The sequence below is a fragment of the Hippocampus guttulatus genome, chromosome 13 (genome assembly GCF_054856545.1).
Source record: "Hippocampus guttulatus isolate MCC_2025c chromosome 13, RoL_Hgut_1.0, whole genome shotgun sequence".
Taxonomy (NCBI): domain Eukaryota; kingdom Metazoa; phylum Chordata; class Actinopteri; order Syngnathiformes; family Syngnathidae; genus Hippocampus; species Hippocampus guttulatus.
In genome coordinates this window covers 9,030,258-9,052,638 of record NC_141273.1, presented here as the reverse complement: position 1 = coordinate 9,052,638, position 22,381 = coordinate 9,030,258, and the positions used below count along the sequence as shown (strand labels likewise).

At 41.0% G+C, this 22,381-nt stretch overlaps 2 protein-coding genes across 5 annotated transcripts in view; both read left to right on the top strand.

Moving 5' to 3' along the window:
- The window catches only part of ift43 (intraflagellar transport 43 homolog (Chlamydomonas)), a 294,545-nt gene that overhangs the window by 105,457 nt on the left and 166,707 nt on the right, over positions 1 to 22,381 (top strand). The window lies entirely within an intron of this gene.
- Positions 1 to 22,381, top strand: part of esrrb (estrogen-related receptor beta) — a 45,751-nt gene that overhangs the window by 5,901 nt on the left and 17,469 nt on the right. For 2 of the 4 annotated variants that reach the window (XM_086127128.1, XM_086127127.1), the window contains exons 2-3: positions 9,912 to 10,321; positions 16,959 to 17,084. In XM_086127128.1, the coding sequence (XP_085983254.1) occupies positions 9,925 to 10,321; positions 16,959 to 17,084 (523 nt within the window). In that variant the 5' untranslated portion in view covers positions 9,912 to 9,924. Of the gene's footprint in view, positions 1 to 1,421; positions 1,491 to 9,911; positions 10,322 to 16,958; positions 17,085 to 22,381 lie in introns of all 4 variants that reach the window. The other 2 variants (XM_086127126.1, XM_086127125.1) reach the window with 2 other exon arrangements.

Sequence of the window (22,381 nt, the reverse complement as noted above, 5' to 3'; positions counted from 1 at the left end):
GAGACTAAAAGAATAAAAGCCTTTTCAAGTACAACTAAGTGTGAACAAATTTACAGATTTTCTTTATGTCATATTTTTTTTACCCTTACATCGACTTACATTTTCATATGTCACAGGGAAAATCTGAATAATGAACAGGCATAATGTACTGTAGAAATATTGGGAAATATGTCATCTAAATATATGATTGGATGCACACCCCCACCAATACACATGGCAAACTAGAGAGAAAAATCATTCTAGCCTTTTCATACCGAAAACACATTTTTTTTCTCCTGTCATTTTTATTATAATTTTTTTTTGGTGTGTGTGTGTATATGTGTGTGACGTTTTAAATTGTTTAAGTTAAGAAGCAGCCCCCTTCTCTTCAATGTTAATTGGCGTTTAAATCACACACACACTTAATGCTGAACGGGGCTTGGATGATTGTATGAGAGGATTAGTCAGATGCACAGGATTGATTCTGTGTCGATAACACACTACCATTATAAAATCACCATAGCATGACTCTGTAGACAGACCCGTGGACCTCGCCAGTGTCCAAACAGTCAGCAGACAGCAGACTGTAATTTTGAAATAAGAGCACCTTCAATTTATGAATTGAATTTATGAAGTTGAATGACTGTCTACAAATGTATGTATTTATTCCACGCCGGAGCATTTTTATTTTTTCTGAAGTTGCGACTGAGTCAAGTATTTACTTTCTGCTAATATTCGAACGTTGCTGGTGGTGCTTTTAGCCAGTCAGCATGTGACTTCTCTGTGGTCTGAAATGTTCCATCAACGCCCTGGCTTTCCTTTTAGCTCAGCATTACCATGGCTTCAAACAGTTAACTGCGCTATCCACCCTTGCCCTTCATTAAATGAGACCTTTTTCATGTATTTTTTCGAGAGAAACAGAAAGAAGTTAGCACACTTTGATGGATTAGATTTAAATTTATTTGACATGATTCCCAGTTTGTGCTGCATTGTAGCCTGCAACACCCATTCGACAGTCCATCCGATAGATTGTTATTAGGTTTCAGAAAACAAGGAAAGGGAATTACATTAGTGTATCTTAAGTTAAAAGCTCTTTGCTCTTTGACCAAGTGTTTCATTGTTGTTGGCTAATCAGATTTCTGCTGTCTTCATGGAGATGCTATCGCAGGGTAGAGGCAATGGTGGGTAACCAGAGCAGCCGCGCACAGACACTATCCAGATGGGATCAGTTTACGATAATTTGGTTTCAGAATACATTACAAGAAGAGGTTCCTGGCTGAGAACGGCCACCCCGCTAGGCGACGCGAGCCTCTGTAACCGCCCGAAGCTGACCAGCCCGTCTTCTCCCGTGCCGCCTGCATTTAGGTGGCATTGTGGCGTCTGTGATGTCTATAAATTCAGTTTGTCACCCCATTCTAAATACTTCTTCCTTGTACCAACAGGGCTTTGTTGTCCAATTCATTAGAGAGATTCCTGAGTCCACTGGCCACGCTGGAGCCTTCTCATTTCTGGTATCTAGTATCATTACTTTCACTGTAAATGTGTCACTCAGATTGAGATGAAGGGGTGGGGGGGTGGGGGGGGGGGGATTCAGTCCCCAGGCCAAATGGGGATGCAGAGTTTATTAACACTCCATGCCCACTATGCTTTCTTTTTATGTCAGCACAAAATAACCATACACAGGTATGTTTACACAGAAACAAAACTTGATTGAAAATGTAGATTTTCATACTTTTTAGACATTCCTTTCAAATAAACCTCTAATGTGGACCCTTAGCTTGTGATTAGCTATCATAATGCCACCTTTGCTTATGTACCAAAACTATCGAGCATCATCACACGTGCCCCGACTAATTTCTCTCCCAGGGTAACATTGGAGACCTCCGCCGCAGTGCGAGAATCTGTTTAAAAATAACCAGGTCCATTAGTCTAGAAGGATAATGCTAGCCTACGTTGGGCTCTTATGCCCTTGTGGCAGCCGAGTGCTATCACCGACACAGCGCGTCAGCACTTCTTCCTGTTGCTCCAACAGTGAAGGGCTCCTCTTCATTTGCAGACCCAATTTTTGCATGCACACAAACACACACCTCGCCCCACATTGCTCATATAAATTTCCCAAAATAATTCAAGAAAAAAACTGTGAATTTTAAAATGTGGAAATGTCGAGGGGGAAAAAAAACTCAACTTGATTTGCAAAGTTTCACCGACTACAAAAGGCCCACTCGGTCCCACTTGGTTGAAAAAGTGATGTAAGGGGATAACTATATGGGTGTTTATCAGTGAAGGCTATTGGTATTGAGCGTCCCGTTGTTTGAAGGTTATGTTTCTGAGCAGTAATTGAAATGCAAAATAACATTAGGATCGATGGTTAGCTTTGTTTATTTATGAAATCAATATTGAAACCGTCCCTCACAGCAGCAGCTCCCATTCCTACTGACAGCTTCAGCAAGTCTCCTCTGTGTATGCCGGACCAGCCTTGCCCCCACTATAACTTTGACGCGAAGGATTTTTTTTCCCCCCATGATGTTCTTTGGAAAGCTGTGAGCAAACGACCGCCTTGTGTTTGCGTTGACACATACTTTCATAGTGTGGCGAAAACATTTCGAGCATCACTTCAGGAACTGTTTAAGTCATTAAAATAAAACCAAAAAATGAACAAAAAATGTAAATCATAGCAAAGTTAAATGTGGTGATGTAGTTAAATAGGCCTATTTCTTTTTTTTTTCTTTTTCCACAGTTTTGCTTTTTCATTCATAAGTGTGTGGTTGCTGGCCCATTTGGATGCCAGTCACAAAATATGCTTGAGTTAAAACACCTCCTTAGGATAGCGCCACGACAGTGCTAAGTGCAATCAAATAGTAACTTTGAGTGGTTGGTTGTTGAACCTGCCCCTCGGAGGCAGAGAAACCCCCCCCCCCCTCCCTCCACTGCCACCCACCCCCGACACCCCCTTGCCAAGCGTCCGCAAGCACCAGACACGGTACAAGGCTGATATGTATGTTTAGATTGCCCCCTGAAGGAGACACATTAATTCATGAAATATCCCCAAAGTTTAATTATTTCTGAATGGCGTGGTGGCGGACCCGATCATATAAATCAGTAAGGCCCTCCCGCCTTTTTACTACCAGCACTATTTATGGGAAATATGTGGCAGCTGGTGGAGATGAGCTTGTAAAAAGGCCATTGCTATGGCGGTGTCTGCCACAGAGGCAAACATCGTCATAGCATCAATTAATTCACAGTCATTTGAATTTGAAGTCTGACTTGATGCTGGTGTCATTTCTAGACATTGAGCACCTGTGATAGGCTTCCTACACTGACTCTGACCTATACAAATATATACATGTGAATTATGTTTTTAAAAATTTCTGGACATGTAATCATTTGGTGTGCATAAGGCCTTTTTTTTTGGTCTGTTTGTGTTTGTCTTCTCTTTTGATTGGCAGGGTAGGCTTTTTGTTTCAAGCAGGTAGAGTTGACTCCTAAACAAGAAGAGCCTATCAGAAGAAGATTAATGAAGCAATTTCATGCATGGCGCTATGCCTCCGTCCCCCCCTGTACGCACACTCACTGTGTCTTCGACCTGCGAGCTACACTGGACTTAAATAGCCTTAAACCTTTTATAATAATATTTCTGTTTGCACCCATCCAAACATATTCACGGATAACACATGCTTCTCTGACAAAACTTATTTTTTTCTCTCTTTGTGTCGCAAACAATTTTTTTTGGAAGTGTAGAGTAAAGACATTACATAAATCAATGTATCACAGCCTCTGTAAGTACATCAGTAGCCCGATGCCACTTTTTCGGATGTGAATGATTGGGCCGAAGTTAAACTGCATAATTTCCTACGACATTTTTGGATGACAAATAGCTATTATTATTATTTCAAATACTCAAATTGACTAACTTGCTGCAAATGTGAATTGTGAGTGGATGATGAAACACTCCACTTATCGCATTATATCACAAAATGCTACGTGTGTGAACAATCCGACGTATCATGAGTAGTTCTAAAACAATATTTAATGCACAAAATATTCGACTGTCAAAACGTACCAGTAGTCAAAAAGTAGAACGATAATTACTTTTTTATATTTCATGGGCTATTGTAATTTCATGTTGTCAAATTATACCATGACAATGTCACAGAACAGATGTAATGGGAACTAATCTTTTCCAATGAAAAGACACAATTAGACATTTAATCCCAAATGTACTGCGTTGAGGGCTAGACTTATCATGAGTTTCTTTTTTCCATACAGCATGATGAGCCGTTCAATTCTGCAGGGAAGTCCTCCGCTGGGGTTCTGGAGAAGATTGTACTTTTTTTTTTTTTTTGCTCCATAAAATCCAAAGTTTAGTCCATTGCCAGGCCCCGCCTCTCGCATCCCGCCACGGACAATATCTCTCTATCACAAGTCATTTGCTCCCATCAACATCCTGAACTCAACCCCTTATAAGAACCAGATCTGCCCTGTGCGGCCCAGACGATTTACGTCAGACAAAAAGCAGAGTCTATATGCCAGCAGCATCTCCACAACAGGAAGGAGCAAGAGGTGGGGGGAGGCTGGGATCAATAGATGTGATCTACAGTATTTCTTGGTCTGGGCTATCATATGGTGCCGCCGGAGCGCGGGGCTCAAGTTGTCGTAGTGGAGTGAGCTCATCGCTTTATAAAGATGATAGCAGCATTGCTGTGGAGAAGCTAAATATAATCCTGTGCTGGAGATTGAGAGACTTAATTGTCGAGGCCACAGAGAGCATGGTCCCTCTCAATGGGAACCCAGCACTAGCCCCCCAGCCTATGGTCTATTGATCGGGGCCCTCAATCTGCTTTACTACCACAAACACACTAGTCACATATCACTTACGTTTTTTTCTCTCTTTTCCAGGAGCTTCTTTCACCTCAACTTTTTTTTGTCATTTCTGATGGGAGCGCCCCAAACACACGCACACATGCACTTTTAGGCTAAAGACAGATTGAGGATTGAGAATCTGAAACATCATCTTTATAGATCGAAATATATCCCCAAGGAGCGCTCCAACAGCATACCACTTTACCCCACTGGGATTCCATCTTTCATATTTTGTCTGCCGCAAAAACACACATTTTAATCACCGAGCACAAAAGCCTATTCAAACAACAGTGAAAAGCACTTACCCCAGGACTACATTTCCCCCATATTCCCATGATGGTCATTAATGTGGGACCAGTTAGATAAAAAGGATAGTTTATGTATCAGATGATTGTACATTTGAATCCCAAGGGCTGCTCCAAGTCCTTCTGGGACCCTGGTGCTTTCCCTTGTCTGTTTGCCCTCATGTGGACACACACTCTGCAAATCTTAATTTGACTTTTTCTGGCTGGAAGCTTCTCCCTCACCCTCCTTCAGTCATTGCTTTTCCTATGAGTCCCTGGCTGTGTGTTGAAGCGGTAAAAGGTGGCCATAGCCCTTCGAAGGGAGGTCAGGATGCGCGGCTGCCAGTAGGTTTTTGACTCTGCTCGAGAGGCCGAGCAAGGCTCAGAGGAGGTATTTTAGAAGCTAATTGAGTTTGTCCTACCTGCGCCTGACTCCAGGACCGGTGGCTTATCAGACCACATCGCCTGGGGCCTTTCTAGACAGATCCGCCCCGACTGGGGCATCTGATATCACCATCACCCTGCCTGCAGATGTCAACCCCAACCTCCCCTGCCCATCCCCACTCAGTTTGAGGTAGCAGGCATGTGACACCTTGTGATGAGGTGCGTAAATGGTCTAAAATTGTGTCTTTGGCATCGGGTGGCCTTGCTTGTAAAAACAACCAAGGAAATAACATCAAGGGTTCTTACTCACCGTGCGAGCCGAGCCTGTAGCGTTGCTTTGTGCGCCGAGTTATAGGCTACAGTGGAGAAATCAGTTTTTCACAGGAATTCTTACAAATGTGCTCATTTAGATCCCAACTGCTGTCTAGAGAAGCTCATCCAAGTTTTGCTTACAGGAAAGAAAGTGTCAAGACATGGAGGAACGAGTGTTAACTCAGATGTTCAGGAACAGTGAGTATGTGAGAAGTGTTGCCGGTCATTAAGACAGCTAATCCGGGTCACAGCAGTACCAGTGGAATGATATTAGGGATCTGAAATATTGCTAGTAGGACCAGATGGAATCAGATTAAAACAAAGTGAGCACACGTATGCCTCTACTCAGCATGAATTTTGATCCGGACAAAAGGAGAAGGAAGAGAGGAAGGAAAATGAGAAAGGGAGCAGTAAGAGGAGCTGCGCTCCTTTGGGCAGACAGGCAATAGAATATGAAACGCTTGTACTTAGCTTGAGGAAGGAAGTAAAACAGAATAATAGATTTGACAGCATGAAGGTATCTGCAGTAATGTGCGGCACACCTGCTAATTAGCACCTATTCCACATACTGAAATATTAATCCCACCTATTGTGACTGTCAAAATATTTAGTGTTCGTAATTCATGGTACAATGGCATTTATTCATAGATTTAAATTAGTACGGTCCCATTTGTGATCCTGCATATTTATATATGTATTTTGTTCCACACTGTTTGATTAATACCACAGGTTCAAGATGTTGGTATTCCCTCAGTATCATTAATCAATATATGCAGACTTGTTAAAAACACACGCGTAGCTGTGGAATAATGTGTCATCGCAGAATGAGTTAAGGGAATTCCAGCCAGAACATTTATAATAAATGGCCACATTGAGCTGGAGGCGAAACAGTTAAGACACTTATGCAATTATGCTAAGTGTCACCCTGAAGTTGGCCTTTGAACCGGGGTTAGGCTTACTCTGAATTTGTGAAATAAAAGCTAAATGGAGCCATCTTGTGTGCCCGCGTTTTAATATATAGCCTTTAATAAGCCAAGTGCAGGTGCCCTGCCGCACAGGTGCACATATCCATCTAAAACGGAGAACATAAAGCAAATGAACAGAGCCGTGCAATAATTTACGCAGATGCAATCTGCATTCATTATCAAGGGCGGCAAGTTCTATTTTAGAAAGGCATGAAATTGATTCACCTTTCAATTTCTGTCTGCAAGGACGTTTAAGAGTCCAAATGGATTTTTATTTTTAAGCCGCGAATCTGAATAACACATTGGTATCCCTCATAAAAACAAAACAAAACAATTTAAAATCAAGCTAGAACACCATTCTTTTTTCAAATTTAGTTTGGACATTCATAGGAGGAGGGAAAAAAAAGAGTACATGCTGACAGGCTTATTCCTCAAGGTCAATGGTTTTAGCATGGGGGCATTTTTTATTATTTATTTTAGCAGTTAACCTTTTTTTTTTTTTTTTTTTTTTTGATTTTCCAGAAGTGGTAGGCACCTGGAGCTGCGATGAATATACATGACAGCAGGGAGAGAACTCCGGGAATGAGATTTAATTTGACACACTGACCCCCATCTCCACGGGCCTAGGAAGCCAGGGTGAGAAAATCAGGTTGACCCAATGACCCCTGGGCCTGAACCTCTCTGTCACCCACCCTCGCAATTAAATCATCCTCAGAGAGTGAGAGGCAGTTTGGCCAACTGAATGGAGACATAGCAGAGGCCTCTGGTTTCCTGTCCTCAGCAAGAAGCGCTCAGACTGACAGCTAACTTCCAAGCAGGCAGCTTGGGTCCAGCGGTGTTAATGCTATTCCGGTATGTCAAATATGTAAACATTACTACTTGTTGGCAATATGCTGATGGCGTAATGTGCTAAGGCCCACATTTGACTGCATTGCTGCTCTTCGAGTGTAGCCTGTTTGTCAAATTTCAAAAACCCTGGCAACACTCGATTGTGTTAATGTAAGAAAGTTCAGGTGACCCTTTTCCCCCCACCATGGTACGCAGTCCAAAGTAATGTGTCTGTTTTCAGATATATGACCTTAACAAGTCACTAAATATTCACATTACACCAATATATTGAGTTATTCCCTTTTATCAGCACACCAATTCAGTTTACTCTATTTGCTAAAAGAAAACAAGAGTTGAGCAAAGTTGTAGCGCACTTTTTATTTTTCAGTTCACTGCTTCAAGACACAGCAAAGTGCCCATTGTTACTGTGAGCACGGAATATATTATAGCACATCCAACCGTCCAAAACCCAAATGCTGCACTTCATCCTGGACATGCCACATCATGGACTGCATGTACTCCAAAAAACAGCTAGTAGACAGACAAAGGAGCAGTCAATATGTTGTCATCATTTTTGCTTTTGGTTCACTGCTGATTCAAGGAGACAATCCAAGGTCCACTCTGCTTTCTTTGGAGTATGTGTGTAGAGCAGAGAATTCTCAAAGTGCGGGGCGTGAGATAGTCGATGACTATTGTTGCAAGCCTACGGTTTCCTTGAGCAGACTGTTCATGAGTTTTTTAACAGCAGAGTTAACAACAGAGTTTTTTAATTCCCGAATTTCTGCCAGATCAAGAAGTTAAGCGATTGTGGTTTGTAATTGGATGAGGGAGTCGAGGGGCGGAGAGAAAGGAAGCAGAGAAAAGTAGAGAGGTCTGGGCTGACTGCTGCGAGGAATTCAGTGCTAGTTTATTGTTTGCATGTGATTACTGCTGACAGTAATCATTTGTTTTGAAATAAAGAATTTGTTTATGGCTCACTGCTCTTCCTGGTTCCTTTTTCGGAGCAGCGGCAGCACTTAGAGGATGCGAGTGAGCCAAGCAGGTTCAGACAGTGGCTACTGCAGCAGCCTTGTGACTCGGAGCCTCATTTGCAATCAGTGAGAAAAAAAATATTTCAACTACATAAACTTAGATTTTATTTCCAGCGTAAAAGAGGAAGAACTCAATCGGCACTCTGTGATTTGTGTCCAAGTGCTGATCAATGAATACGATGAACTATCGTATCTTAAACGCTTTTTCTGAACCAAGTGCATGGCACTCGAGGACTAACAGCCTTTTTTTTTTTTTTTTTCGTCGTCTTCAATCAAAGTCCGCAACTGAGTATTGTTGTATAAGCGTAGTCAAAAGAAAAGAAACATGACTGATTAATTTTGGGCTTGGGGGCAAGAGGGGCAACAATGGCCTACCTCAGTCCCTATAATCCCGACACAACTTCATCGCCAAAGCTTTCTACTTTCTTTTCCAACCACCTATTTGTACGAGAAAAGTCTCTCTTCATTTGTGTGCATTTCATTTCCAGAAGGAAGGCGTTGATGTTTCTGATGGATTCAATATTTATTCTTTTTTTATTAATTTAGTTTTTTCTTTATTTTATTTCATGCCACTTTTTATGTTGCAGATTGGCCCAAATTGAGTTGTCCAGAAATCAAACCTCATTTGTATTTATATCTGCAGCATATACAGTAGATACATATATTTTTTTAAATCACACCTGGTGGGAAAAAGGGTTTATATGTTTGAGTGAGCCACCCAAAGTGTGATCATTTGCGTTTTGTGTACTGGTGACCAAGGCAGCTCAGGTTGCGAGTACTCCTTCTCCCGTTTGGTTGAACGGATTGGCGACGTGGCAAATGGACAACGTGAACCGTGCGTCTACTCGTCCGGGTTGCTTTGGAGGAACGCAATGTTTGTGTGATAATGACGAGAAGACGCATATTTGCATTGCGTTTGTAGTCTTTTTTTTTTGGTCACATTTTTCTTTCTCGCTTTGTCAACCACATATGCCAAATAAACGTTTCAACCCTTTTTATGAGGACAATATGAGAATACAAAATGCAAATACAGCTCTGGTTCAATTTTGCGGTGCGCTGAGAGGGTGAGAGCAGTGCGCAATTGCTCAACTTAGAGGGGACATGGTATGGGGACCCCTGTTTTAGAAGACCATGTTGGTACTTTAATATATGATGACGGTCACTATAAATGTATCATTCTGCTTCATAGTTCTACTAAAAAAACACACATGGCAATTGACTGTTTGTCTTCTTTCTCCCCTTCCTGTTTCTCACCACCCCTCTTACAGGCTGCTGAATAGAATGGCCGCTGATGATCGGCACCTACCCTCCAGCTGCGGGTCCTACATTAAAACGGAGCCATCCAGTCCATCCTCGGTCATCGACACGGTCAGCCACCATAGTCCCAGCGGCAACTCTGATGCTAGCGGGGGCTATGTCAGCACCATGAACAGCCACTCCAACGGCCTGGACTCTCCGCCTATGTTCACCCCCGGTGGGCTAGGAGCCGGCGCCTGCCGCAAGCGCTATGACGACTGCTCCAGCACCATCATGGAGGATTCATCCATAAAGTGCGAATACATGTTGAACTCCCTCCCCAAGAGGCTGTGCCTGGTCTGTGGAGATATAGCTTCGGGGTACCACTACGGTGTGGCCTCTTGTGAGGCCTGCAAAGCCTTTTTTAAAAGGACAATACAAGGTATTTTCCCCGTCTTCATCCAACAATACTTCGAACACAGTACAGAGAATTATTTTTTTCCATCCAAGAAACACATCTCCAAAGCAACTCTGATATTACAACACTGACATATTTTCAATCTCAAATATTCATTGTGTAAAAATACACTAGCCATCACCATCAAGATATTGGATATCTACAGTATTTAAAACACTGATGCACTTTTTTACAAACATCGGCTGCTGTACATTTTACATATCCTTGTCCACTCTATAATGTACTGGGTTTGGAGTCACCGATTCACATGCACACACACGCACGCACACACATATTTGTGTGCGTGTGTGTGTGTGTATGTATATATATATATATAATATATATGCACACACATATACAGTATATGTGTGTGTATGTAGTCATATATATGCATATATGTGTATGTAGTCATACAGTATATATATATATTTTTTTATACCGATATATATATATATATGTATGTATGTGTGTGTGTGTGTGAAAATCTGAAAACATGGCACATATGTGACATGTGGGCCCAAAAATGAACTGTTAAAAATGACATGTGCTTTAAATCAAACCTTCATGCAATGTGCAGTGAATAATTTAAGGCTGTTTAGTCAGCCTTTTGTTCCGAGGAGATTGTTGAATATCATGGTCTACTCTATTGTTTCATATTGGTACGGTTGTGTCTTGCCATCAAACACTCAACACTCAAGTAGCAAATTATTTTAAAATTGATTATATTTACAATTGATAATTATAAGTAGAAAATGTTTAATTATAAGGAAGTAGTCGCCCCTCAAAACACATTCACACGAAAAACAAGAGCACAAATCTCAGTATGGGTGTTCGTTTTATCTCTGCATTGTATATGCATTATTGTAAACAGTCAAATCTAGTGATTGATTTTAGAGGGAAAAAAAAATTGCCTCTGGACCTGGGTCACCATCCGCAGATCGGGGCGGAGCATGTTTTTGGAGAACTACCCATATAAATACATTTAATAATGCTAACCTTGTCGAAAGTATGATGTCATCATCTGTCTTGGTTGATGGTGTATTATGGACATGACACTCTCGCTGTGTGGTCAGACTTTGTGTTGTACGGGGCCTGTTTGTACAGATGCTTCTCAGAATGTGCTTTATTATTCCTGCCCTGCGTAGTGCATGTGGGTGTAGTGCGTCTGGGGACCAGGGTATGAGCAACTGGCTATCTACAAGGCATGATGTATCACAGCTTCTCATTAGTGAGGCAATGAAAGCCCCCCCCCCCCCCCCCCCCCCACCACCCTGCACCCACCCGTTGTGGTTCTCTGCTCTGTTTCGGTTTATGAAATCCGATATTGTTCAACTTGGAAAAACAGTGCAACAAGCTCACCTATCCACGTCTAATTCCAGTTGTCTTTAGAGTCGAATACATGCCATCGAAAATTAGATCAAATTAAAACGATTCAGTGGAAATTGAAGAATGGATGTGTTTGAGGTAAATGAATGTGACATATTTCCACCTACTGCTCCCAACTAATGTTCATCCACATAGAACAGCATGCGGTATGAGCACGCTGCCTGTCTTGATGGGAGGTGTTGATTTTAGACCTTGCATCCCTATCAGCTTTAGTCAGACTATGTACCTTTTTTCAGACAAACAAAAGCATTAGGCCAAATCCGCATGTTTACCATTGCTGCCATCAGCAATCCTGTCTATTGACAAAGATGAACATTTTCTCCCAAGTAGCATAACTGGGCTTTTGTCCCCTCGCTTCAAGTCACACAATGGAACAGAAAAGAGGCATCAGAGAAGAAGGAGATGTCTTAAGTGAAGCACGGGCCTAAACAATTAAGAGGAAGGTACATGGAGAAAGAAATTGAAAGCGCCGACCCTCCCCTTCCCTCCGACCCCCCCACTTTGCATTGTCGATTTGAAATCCCTCTCTTTCCCTTCTTGGAGGGCTGCCTGTAATGGAGCTAATCTGCCGTCGTTTGTCCGAGCCACAGGAGTTTTGTCAATAACAATCAGCGTTTGGAAAGTGTAATTAAGGCCGAGGCTTTTCATTAGGAAGAAGGGAGGGGGCCGTCTCCAGAGACGGGCATGCCAATTAGAAACTCAGGCACGCGTCGCCGGGTAATTTCAGGGAAAGGAGGGGGAAGAAAACCCTGGACTTCTTTAGATTGAAGAGGGACTCTGCTGCTCTTTCACATGAGAGGAGGAGAGGCTTAATGGCATAATAATCAGACGGGGGTCCCGGGCAGAGAAGGCTGGGACTTTTTGGGGGAGGTAAAAGCCCACCAAAATGATAATAGAAACACATGCAGTTTAGGTGGAGTAACATAGAAACAGTAAATCGTGTGATGTAGAACATTTGAGAGGAGGTGAGGTTGAGGAGAACTGATTAATTAAAGGAATAACGAGGCAGTCAAGGTTGGAATATGAGACGGTCCTTGCTAATGAGAAGAATACAAAGACCCTTTCCTTTCTAGCCCTTTATCACACTGTGCTATCACACTTAGGGCAAATAGCATGGGAAATTTGGAGTAACTACCATCCGGACGACTTTTTTTTCTAATCACCTTGGACTCCCCTCGATTACAAAATCTTCAGAATGTATGCGGTTGGCAATATGTAAACATAAATGTCGTACTTTATTTCTGCACATACACACACACACACCAGCCAAAGCTTTAGATACACCCGAACAATACAATAGTCCAAAATGTTTATTTTTTAATCATTTTTAGTGGCGCCATCAGAGAGATATTTATTTAACAATATTATTTTTTATTGTGGTTGTAGTTTTTCATGCTGAGGAGGAGTACCGCATCATATAGATGTTTATTGTTTTTTTTAGGCAACATGATTCACCTGATCAATTAAATCTGTGCCAGCGTCAATCTCACCTGCTCTTTATCAATCTAAGTGTTGTATAGGATGTCATAACAGCACTGACTGTACTTTATTTTTTCCCCCATTTATGCCTTTTCTAATTACGTCACCTCACCTCCTCATCACGCCTGCCTTTTTACATTTACCACATCCATCCTCGTACATTGAACTCGTACATTGATAAAGTTCTATTAGTCAAGGCCAGGTCCAAATTAATGCAATCTAAATCCCCATCCATCCCAGAAGTCCCTCTATTCTCTGGGCTCTTCGAATCACACAACAATCCTGGCATTTCACGTGCCCCTGCAATCAAAAGCATATATCACCTTTTGAACCATGTTTTCTTCCCATTTTGATCCCAAGTGTAAAACTGGTTGAAAACTAACTGAACTCGGCGACCCTTTTTTATATATATGAAGTAATAGACCTTGACAGTACACCTGTAAAAATCAGTCTATGTTTTGATGAGAAATGCCTGCCATTTTACTGTAATTTACTTACAAGACCTGACTTTCCCCTCTGTGTCCTGGCATGGGTCCTGAAAAGCCATAAAATAGATTGAGAGATACTTATCAAGAGAAGGAAAAGGGAACCAATAACCTCTTCGATTCGGATAAACATGTTCATGGTCCTTGGGAATAGAATAGCCAGAATGCTTCCTTCCTATTGGTGAAATTGTCATAAAGTGTCATATCGTGTGTGTCACTTACTGTTTAAGCTCATGCAAGGACTGACATGCTGTATATATCGTATATATTTCCTGTCTACCTGTGAATAGACAGCAAAGCAAGGACAGCGTTGGCCAAATGCACAGGTGCAGTCAGTAAAAAAGCTTATCAATTATTGCCAAACACCTCTGAAAATATCTTTAGTCTCCTTTATTGTTGCAGTTTTCTCTTCGTTGTGGCAATCTGCTTCATTCTTGATAATCCCGCCATGTTTTTGCGGTTCATTAAAAACATTAATAATACAGTATAGGGTTTTTGGAGCCTCAAAATTCAAAACATTGTTGCAGTTTTTCCACTGCAGCGCGTCGGTAGTGGTGCAGTGATTAATGGCTTGGTGTGCGGTGGATTCAGTGACTGTTTCATAGTGGTCCGCTTCAGTCACATTCAACCATGTTGCTTGTGCGGCGGGCCTTGGCTGATTTCATCTTGCTTGGAATGCAAACTAGTTGAGACTGAAAAACAGACAAATACTGCATTCTATTTACTTCTTTGTATACCAGGGGTAAATAAGGCAAGGATATGTAGAAAAGGAAAATGACTTAAGTTGCCCGACTCCATCACTGATGTATCAGAAACGCCTTTGACAGAATATCAGCTGCACACAGGGCTTGACAGAACATGTTTATGCCGTGGCCCAAGTGTGTGACAGTGCATGCTTGTTTTTTTTTTCTAGAGAGTCTGATATCAAAGCAATGTAGCTCTTTTAGTAAACCACCAGGTGCAGTTTGCACACGCGTTCACTTAAACCCTGACAAAGGGAAGGAGAGGGGTAGGAGACCAAAAATAAATAAACTGAACGCTAAAATGCCCTCAGGGACGCACGGGGTCAATTGGCTGCATTTTCATGATGACATGAAATGAATATGAAAATAGATGGTCTTGGCCACGTCAGCTACCAAATAAACACAATCACTGAATCAGCTTTCACATTTTGCGACCAATAGCGGGACCTTGCTGTATCCTTTCAATTGTGTTCATTCTATTTTTGAAGAAATACATGCCCTACAAATTTTTCACAAAACAACCCTGGGTTTTACAAAGTAAATGTTTCAATGCTTCATCAACAAAGATTAGCTGATTAATTATGACAGAAATACAAAAAGCAAAAAGAAAAGGAATTGGTTCCTGATTGCCTCCTCCTGGCATCTGTGAAAATGAAAAGGATGATTATGGTCTGGTTCTGCTATGACAACAGAGAAAACAGAGCGAGGGAAGACAATCAGAGCTCATCAGCCGTTTGCCTCACACCTTTATTTATCCCCAATCCCAAAGAGATGAGCAAAATTAGCATAATGATTTCTAACCCAGATATAAGGAGGAATTTCTAATTATTTATAACATCTTGGGACCCCCGACTTGATCTGTCCAATAATGTTAACATAATTGCATAAGTTGTCAAAGGCTCTTGGAGGGCCAGTGGCGGAACACCAGCGGAATATTACACAGCTAGCAGGTGCCCTGTATGGCAAGTGAGGGGCGGCGCTGCTAGCAGTGTGTGTGTGTGTGTGTGCATGCGGGTGATGGGCATTAATTGTTGAACGTTCACTGTGAGAAATCCAACGTAAAATATACCATAACATACTGCTCTGGAATGCGCTTTGTTCCAGCTGCAGCTGTTGTGAAAACGCTGTATAAATAAAGATGTATGTATTCTATAGATTCATAAAATCTTTTTCATTTCCAAATGATAATGTGTATTGAAATGAATAAGAAGCGCTGTAAATGCCATTACAGTGGTTAAGGTATTTGTATTTCTCAGGTATTTGGTATTTGCTTGAGACAATGAAACTGAATGGAATAGTTGTACGGCCAATGTCAAAAGCTTTGAAAGTGAAAGCCCAGTTGAAATGAAGAGACTGTAATAGAATGAAACCCTTTATTGAAAATCCTTGGGAGTTTAGTAAAATATAGGGAATGAGACGGATGCAAAGGATGTCCTGCTGTCCACGTTAGGGCTGAGCACAACTGTTTTTCTTTTGTTGTTGTTGTTTTTTTGTTTTTTATTGGAGCAATGAAACTCATTTTCGTAGCGCTATCCTTGAATCATGTGCTGAAATTGAATAATGTATAAGACCTTTTGCCTGTCAAGTATATAAATCATCAACAAAGGCAATTGTAGTAAGAACAGGTTTGGCTCTACAGGAGCATTATGTAAATTGGTCAAGGGCGGCACGTTTGGTTCATCAAGCCTGCTATTGGAACAGTGGCAGGCCCCTCTGAGCACAGGGGGGCCTGGCCTTCACCTGGGGCCATGCACAGAATTAACAAGGCCAATTTAGGGTAGGAACAGGGTTGTAACCACCCTTGAAGACCATTGTAGTTTTTCCTCTCTTTACCACTCAGGTATGAGCGCTTTCTCCTTTGGGTCCCAGCACCAGCACCAAGCAATGCTTTTGGGTCATTCCATGCCAAACCATCCAGTGCGTCAAACCAACCGGATTATAATAAAACCTGCTGTATTTTTGACCGTAATGGCACAACACAAAATCTCAGATTTTAGATAATATAAAATTAGGCGAAAAACAATTTATATCTATATTTGTTTTGCACTTAATTGAACTGTGTACATTGAAACTGAAATATTTATTTTTGTGAATGCTAACACTTTGTTTTTCTTCTTTCTACCCCCAATTTTGCTGCTGTAGACTGTAAATTTCTTTATCTTATCTTACCTTATCAATCGGAGCATTGGTTTGGAAGCTACGTCCTGCCAAATTTTAAAGGTCAAAAGGTTAAATGGTTGCAAATTTTGAATCCTTGTTGAGTTCCCTTTCCAACAATACCTGTTCTGTGAAAATTGACCCAGTAGTCCCTGAGATATAAGGGTTCAAAGGAAGGTGGCCATGCCCAAAATGTCAAAGTTTGGCAGGCCGTAGCTCCCGCACCCCTGCTCTAATTGACCGTATTAATACTTAAAATAATCTGAAAAAGTACAAAGTATGCCTTGCATGGATCACATAACTGTGTCTTTTATGCTTTATTTAAAATCCAATGTCACTTGATTAATGAATCGAATGTATTCCTTTTCTTAGGCAACATTGAATACAGCTGTCCCGCCACAAATGAGTGTGAGATCACAAAACGGAGACGCAAATCATGTCAGGCTTGTCGCTTCATGAAATGCCTCAAAGTGGGGATGCTGAAAGAAGGTAAGAAGAGTAAGAGCATTTTTTTTCCCTTCTTGCACCCATACATTTAAAAACACTACGCTGTTTAGTTGTTACCTTTGAACATATGACATATTTGCAACCGCCAATGATTTACAGTAAGTGACGATGGGAACATTTTGCAGCGCTAAACACTCGGTGTAAAGTTACTTTTTCCATCTAGGCTCAGGAATAAGCCAGAGATTTTTTTTCTGCCAACAAATACAAACGTAACTCCTGCAAGTTGATTTCTTGCTTCACCTAGACAGCAGTAAATACTGGTCAGTCTAGCTGAGGACCAAAAAAAAATGAAATAAAAATATGCTGAGTAGTGTCATTGTGAGTAAAGGAAATGTAATAGTATTCCCTCTGTAAAATGTGCTCACACGCCACTGTGTCGGCTGTCCCCGGCATATTGATCTCCTAAATGTTTTCTGAACATCGCAGGACTCTTCCAGGGAATGCCACATGAGAATTCCCTGACAATTAAACATGTTTTGGATGGAATGGTCTTGCTGGGTTTTCCCCTCTCCCTAACCTCAAGGGGCCCCATGAGACTCCAAATTCAGGCATTCTGAGAAGCACCTCCAGTTTCTGTTCTCTCTTACTCCAATGCCTGAGCATAGGATGTGCTCTTTTTGTGTGTCTCCTTCTATTGCTTGGCTGCTCCTATGAAAAACAAACCAAAAAAAAGCAAACAAACAAAAAAAAAACAATTAATATAACGTCTAAAATAATTCTGAATGGGTATAAAATAATTCAAAATGGGTAGCTTTGGATTAAAGTGCCACTGTTGGGTACATTATATCAAATTCTCTTGTGGTAGAAACTGTTTAATTTGTCATTGGGTGTTTTTGTCGCATTACTTTTTTTGAGTAAATAGTCCAAGAGACACTTTTGAGTCAGATTGTCCCTCATGGTTATTCAGCATCTTAAATAGTCTTCCAGATCGAGGCCCTAAAAGGTACAATTCTGCATAAAATTGCCGACTTTTACGTTCTCTGGCAAACTTACACTGTATATATTCTGACATTATTCCTCCCATTATTCACCAAAGAGAGGGATTTATAGATGCATATATATCCAGCCGCCACCTGAAGCCAGAGTCATAACCTATATGGATCTCTGCACAGAAACCAAATCCCCTGGACTGCATGCAGCCAGATAAAGCCTTAGTGCCAGAAAGACAGAGTAATCGCATTACTATCTGATGAAAAATTTATGCCAATATATCATCTTGGAGAGTACGAGACTACAAAAATATGTAGTCATGGCTATGGATGAATGACCAGTCTCGGGTAAAAAGAGTGTAAAATGCAAATATGCCGACTTCGGCTTACCCAAAGGTTTTAACTGCAACTGCTGCGCGTCCGCCACAATCGTGGATTAAGAATGACACATTTACATCTGTCATGAGACTGTATCGATTATTGTCACGGATCTTTTTGCACAATGGAAAGCGCGAAGTCAGTGCCATCATCAGCAAAGAGATGTCACATCATTTTTACGTACGTAAGACTTGCTTTCAGGTCTGCCCGCTTAAAAGTGTCACAGAAACGAAATGGAAATAAAGACACGTGGTGAGTCGCCCGCTGTAAGCTCAATGAAGCCTTCAGCTCAACGCCGTGCTCAGGCCCGAGTGTGGAAACGGCTACCACTCATGTGACTGTGGTTGCCACTTACTTTCATTACGGCAGAAAGGTCACATTGTGTGCCAATGGAAAACCACCTAATTATAACTTTACTGCTCTAACAAAGATGCAGCACTAGCTCATGACCGTCTAAGGAAGAAACACAAAAGCAATTCAAATTTGCGGCATCAAATAAAATTAAGGTTTTTCTCACTCGCATTAAAAGGTCCAGTTCATGCCTTATCAAAGGTCGCACTCGAGTCCGAGTGCATGTGTTTGTGCGCGTGTATGTCTCTTACAGCCACTCTGACCTCTCCCCACCCCAAAAAACAAAATGTAACATTGTGTAATATTAAAAAGAGTCATTACTGCTTCATTTGACATGATATGCATATATTTGGATTATTTGGTCTCTGTGCCCTATAAAATTCCATAAAATGAAGAAAATCAATTTGCCCCAACCCCCTTTCAGCTGAAAGCCACCAGATCGACTCTGATTTCCGATCACGTGAACAGGTCGGGACATCCCTCGAGGAAACACGGCTTTTTCTCTGTTACGTTGAGCTACATTCTGATTGCTTTCATTTGTATCTATTTATTATTGCTTGTGCAATCTAATTTATGCGTGTGTGTGGGGGGGGGGGGGGGTGTTCAGCAAGAGTACTGTCACATAACACCAATCCAACAAACAATACCTCCGGTGGCATTTGGCTGCATTTTTCCAGGCAGTCACATGACAAAGACCACAGCAGCGCACAAAAGCAAAGTTTTCACGGGGACCAATTTTATGTGAAATTTGGCAAAAAAATAAAATCGAGGAAGTAATGCAAGTTGTGTTCAGAAGAAATAGAACACCCTTGTTACACGTTCAGCCAATGTTTACCTTGCAGACTATGAACAAGTAAAGCCTTTACAAATGTCATCTGTCAGCCTAAAAATGACAACATTTCGGCCTCACTCCACTTCGTACTTGATGTTGAATTTTGCCATGTAATCTCTCCCTTATGAGCCTATTGTGCTATTTCCCCAATTTTAAACAAAGAAAGTTAAGACCATTTATTGTGGCTGAATTTGCCTTCATTTTAAACATTGTTTTACTTATGTATTATTGTGCAAGTAGTTTAACAGGATTTTGTTTATATATCTAAATGAGTAAATTCCCATTTTATATTTTGTCTATTTGACGTTCATACTCTGACTGACAAACAAATCAGAAGTTATGCATCAGTTACTCAGGACTGGAGTAGTTTGTTCACTGAATACTTGTTTTTACTTAAGTAATTATTTAGATTGCTTTGTTTTGCTTTTTCATCAGTAAGATTAATTTAAAGTAATCGTATTCCTATTCGAGTACAATATTTGTCTCCTATACCCAAGGGTGGAAAGGAAGACGGTTTCAGCAATTTAATTTAAGGAGACCTGCTCAGAGCCTTTGTCGAGTAGCTGTACTTTTGCTCTCACTGTATAAAGGAGGAAGTGATCAATAGAAGAATTAAATGTCAGGGGCAACAGGTTTTTCCTCTGATCAATGAAAACGGGTCAGAGCTTAGAGCAAGGGAGAAGACAAGATACTATTGAGAGATTATATTGACATCGTTCAGTGACAGTTGCTCTTTGTACCAACTTCCTCTCACTCTCGCTTACCCACATACAAATGCCAATACGCACAAGGTCGTAATGTTGCCATGATAGCAAATCAACGTACCGGTAGTACCTTGATACTGACACTAAAATGATAGCATGGCAAAAAAAATTCAAAATAGTAAAACAGTGCAATGAAAGCTGATAGCTACACAACTTCAAATTGTATTTATATTAAATAAAAACATTACATTTCAAGGTGCAGTTAAAATACTTTAGATAAAATTGAGAAATGCTTTTAAAAACGTTTTGAAACACTTGGGAAAAATTTAACATGAACATTCAACATTTAAAAAAAAAAGACTGAACATTTTGTATACTGTGAATCCAGCACGGTAAAAGTCATGGTCCACCAAAAGTTGATTGTTCAAGCAATGTTATCATAATCATATATAACTAGAAGACTACTAAGTTAAGTATCATACTTCCACCAAGGCTAAATTAGTGGAAAAAAAGGGAAAGTGCATAGGGTTTTATCTTTGGGTGTGTTTGTCCATTTGTGTTTGGTAGCAGACTATTTCCCGGAGGATGGAGAACAAATGATTTGGGGGCTTGGGGAGGGTTTGATGACTCTTCCATCCAAACATTATCCAACCGCTTGCTATCTGTACTCTAATTCAAATTCAGAGCAAAATATGTGTTTTTTAATCACAAATCACGAAATGCAAGTGTGTGGCCAGGCCTATGTGCTATATTTGGCTTAATAAACAATGCCTTGTCAAATGGAACTGATCACAAAATAATTTACCCCCATTTGACGTGAAAGGCTTGAAGTGTCACAAATTAACCTGTAGCACTTTGAATTTATGAAATAATTCAGCACGCACGGCGTCCTCTTTTGCTCATCACAGGTAGCTTTAGAACACAAATGGTATTCCGAGTTCGTTCAGCGTGCCTTGCATGTTGGACATGAAGGCAAAATCAGTCCAGACAACACTACGTGGGCCATCTTTCTTTCTGAGGAGTTTAATTTCTGTAATAGTGTGAGAGTTTGGAGCCAAGTCTGTCTGCCTGTTTCTGTACAGTATTTGACTTGGGCACCAACACGCTGAGGATCCGTCCTACTGACAGATAGGTCCCTTTTTTCATGCCTCGCGCAAGTCTAACACAAAATTGAATCTTTTGGTATTTTCCTAGATGTGCACAGGTATGAGGGGGCATTTCCGCCATTGTGCAGTTGTTAGATAGAAACAACTGACAAGAGGCCATTCAAAGTGGCTCCCCTCATTTCCTTTAATATCAGGGAGGTTGAGACTCACAGTCTTTGACATTGAGAAAGCAGAAATTGACTCGCTCGGGCCGTGCATGAGATTGTCATGCACAAAGGACATTCATACAAGAAAACTGCAAGACCTCCCCTTGCGGATGAGGTATTCCATTCTGTATGTGACAGGACATTTGGAGACTGCTTTGCACCCCCTGAATGCGCATCACTATGTGAAGTGTCTCTGCTGGTGTGCAATCCAACATCGACACCGTGTATTTTGTCTGATAGCGCACAGTTGCACAGAACAACCAAGAAACGTATGTATTGTTTTATATCCGGGGTGTCAAACTCATTTTTGTCACGGGCCACATTGTAGTTAGGGTTTCCCTTGGAGGGCCGTTATGAATTTTGGGAAACCATATAAATGTTTGATCCCCTCCACATATTACATCCAGAAGGCAAAACAAATTGATGAGTAACTAGTTTCAAAAACAGAAGTCAAGAATAATGACTGTTATTGTGGATTACATATGACAATTTGACATTTTGGTTCAGACCTTAGCAAGCATCATGGAGCAGATTTGGCCCCCGGGCCTTGACTTTGACACCTGTGTTTTATATGATCAAAATTACAAGAACACATTTTAGCACTTTAGTCATCACAAAAGGAAATGGGGGACAATACCACTCATGAGAGGCAGAAATTTCAGCACAAAAATCATACAAATACAATGTCTGGGTCAATAAAAATGTTAATAGTACATAAAGTAACTTGGTTGACCATAGATGTTTAGAAAGTTGACCTAGATTTATGCATTAAAATCTTTAAT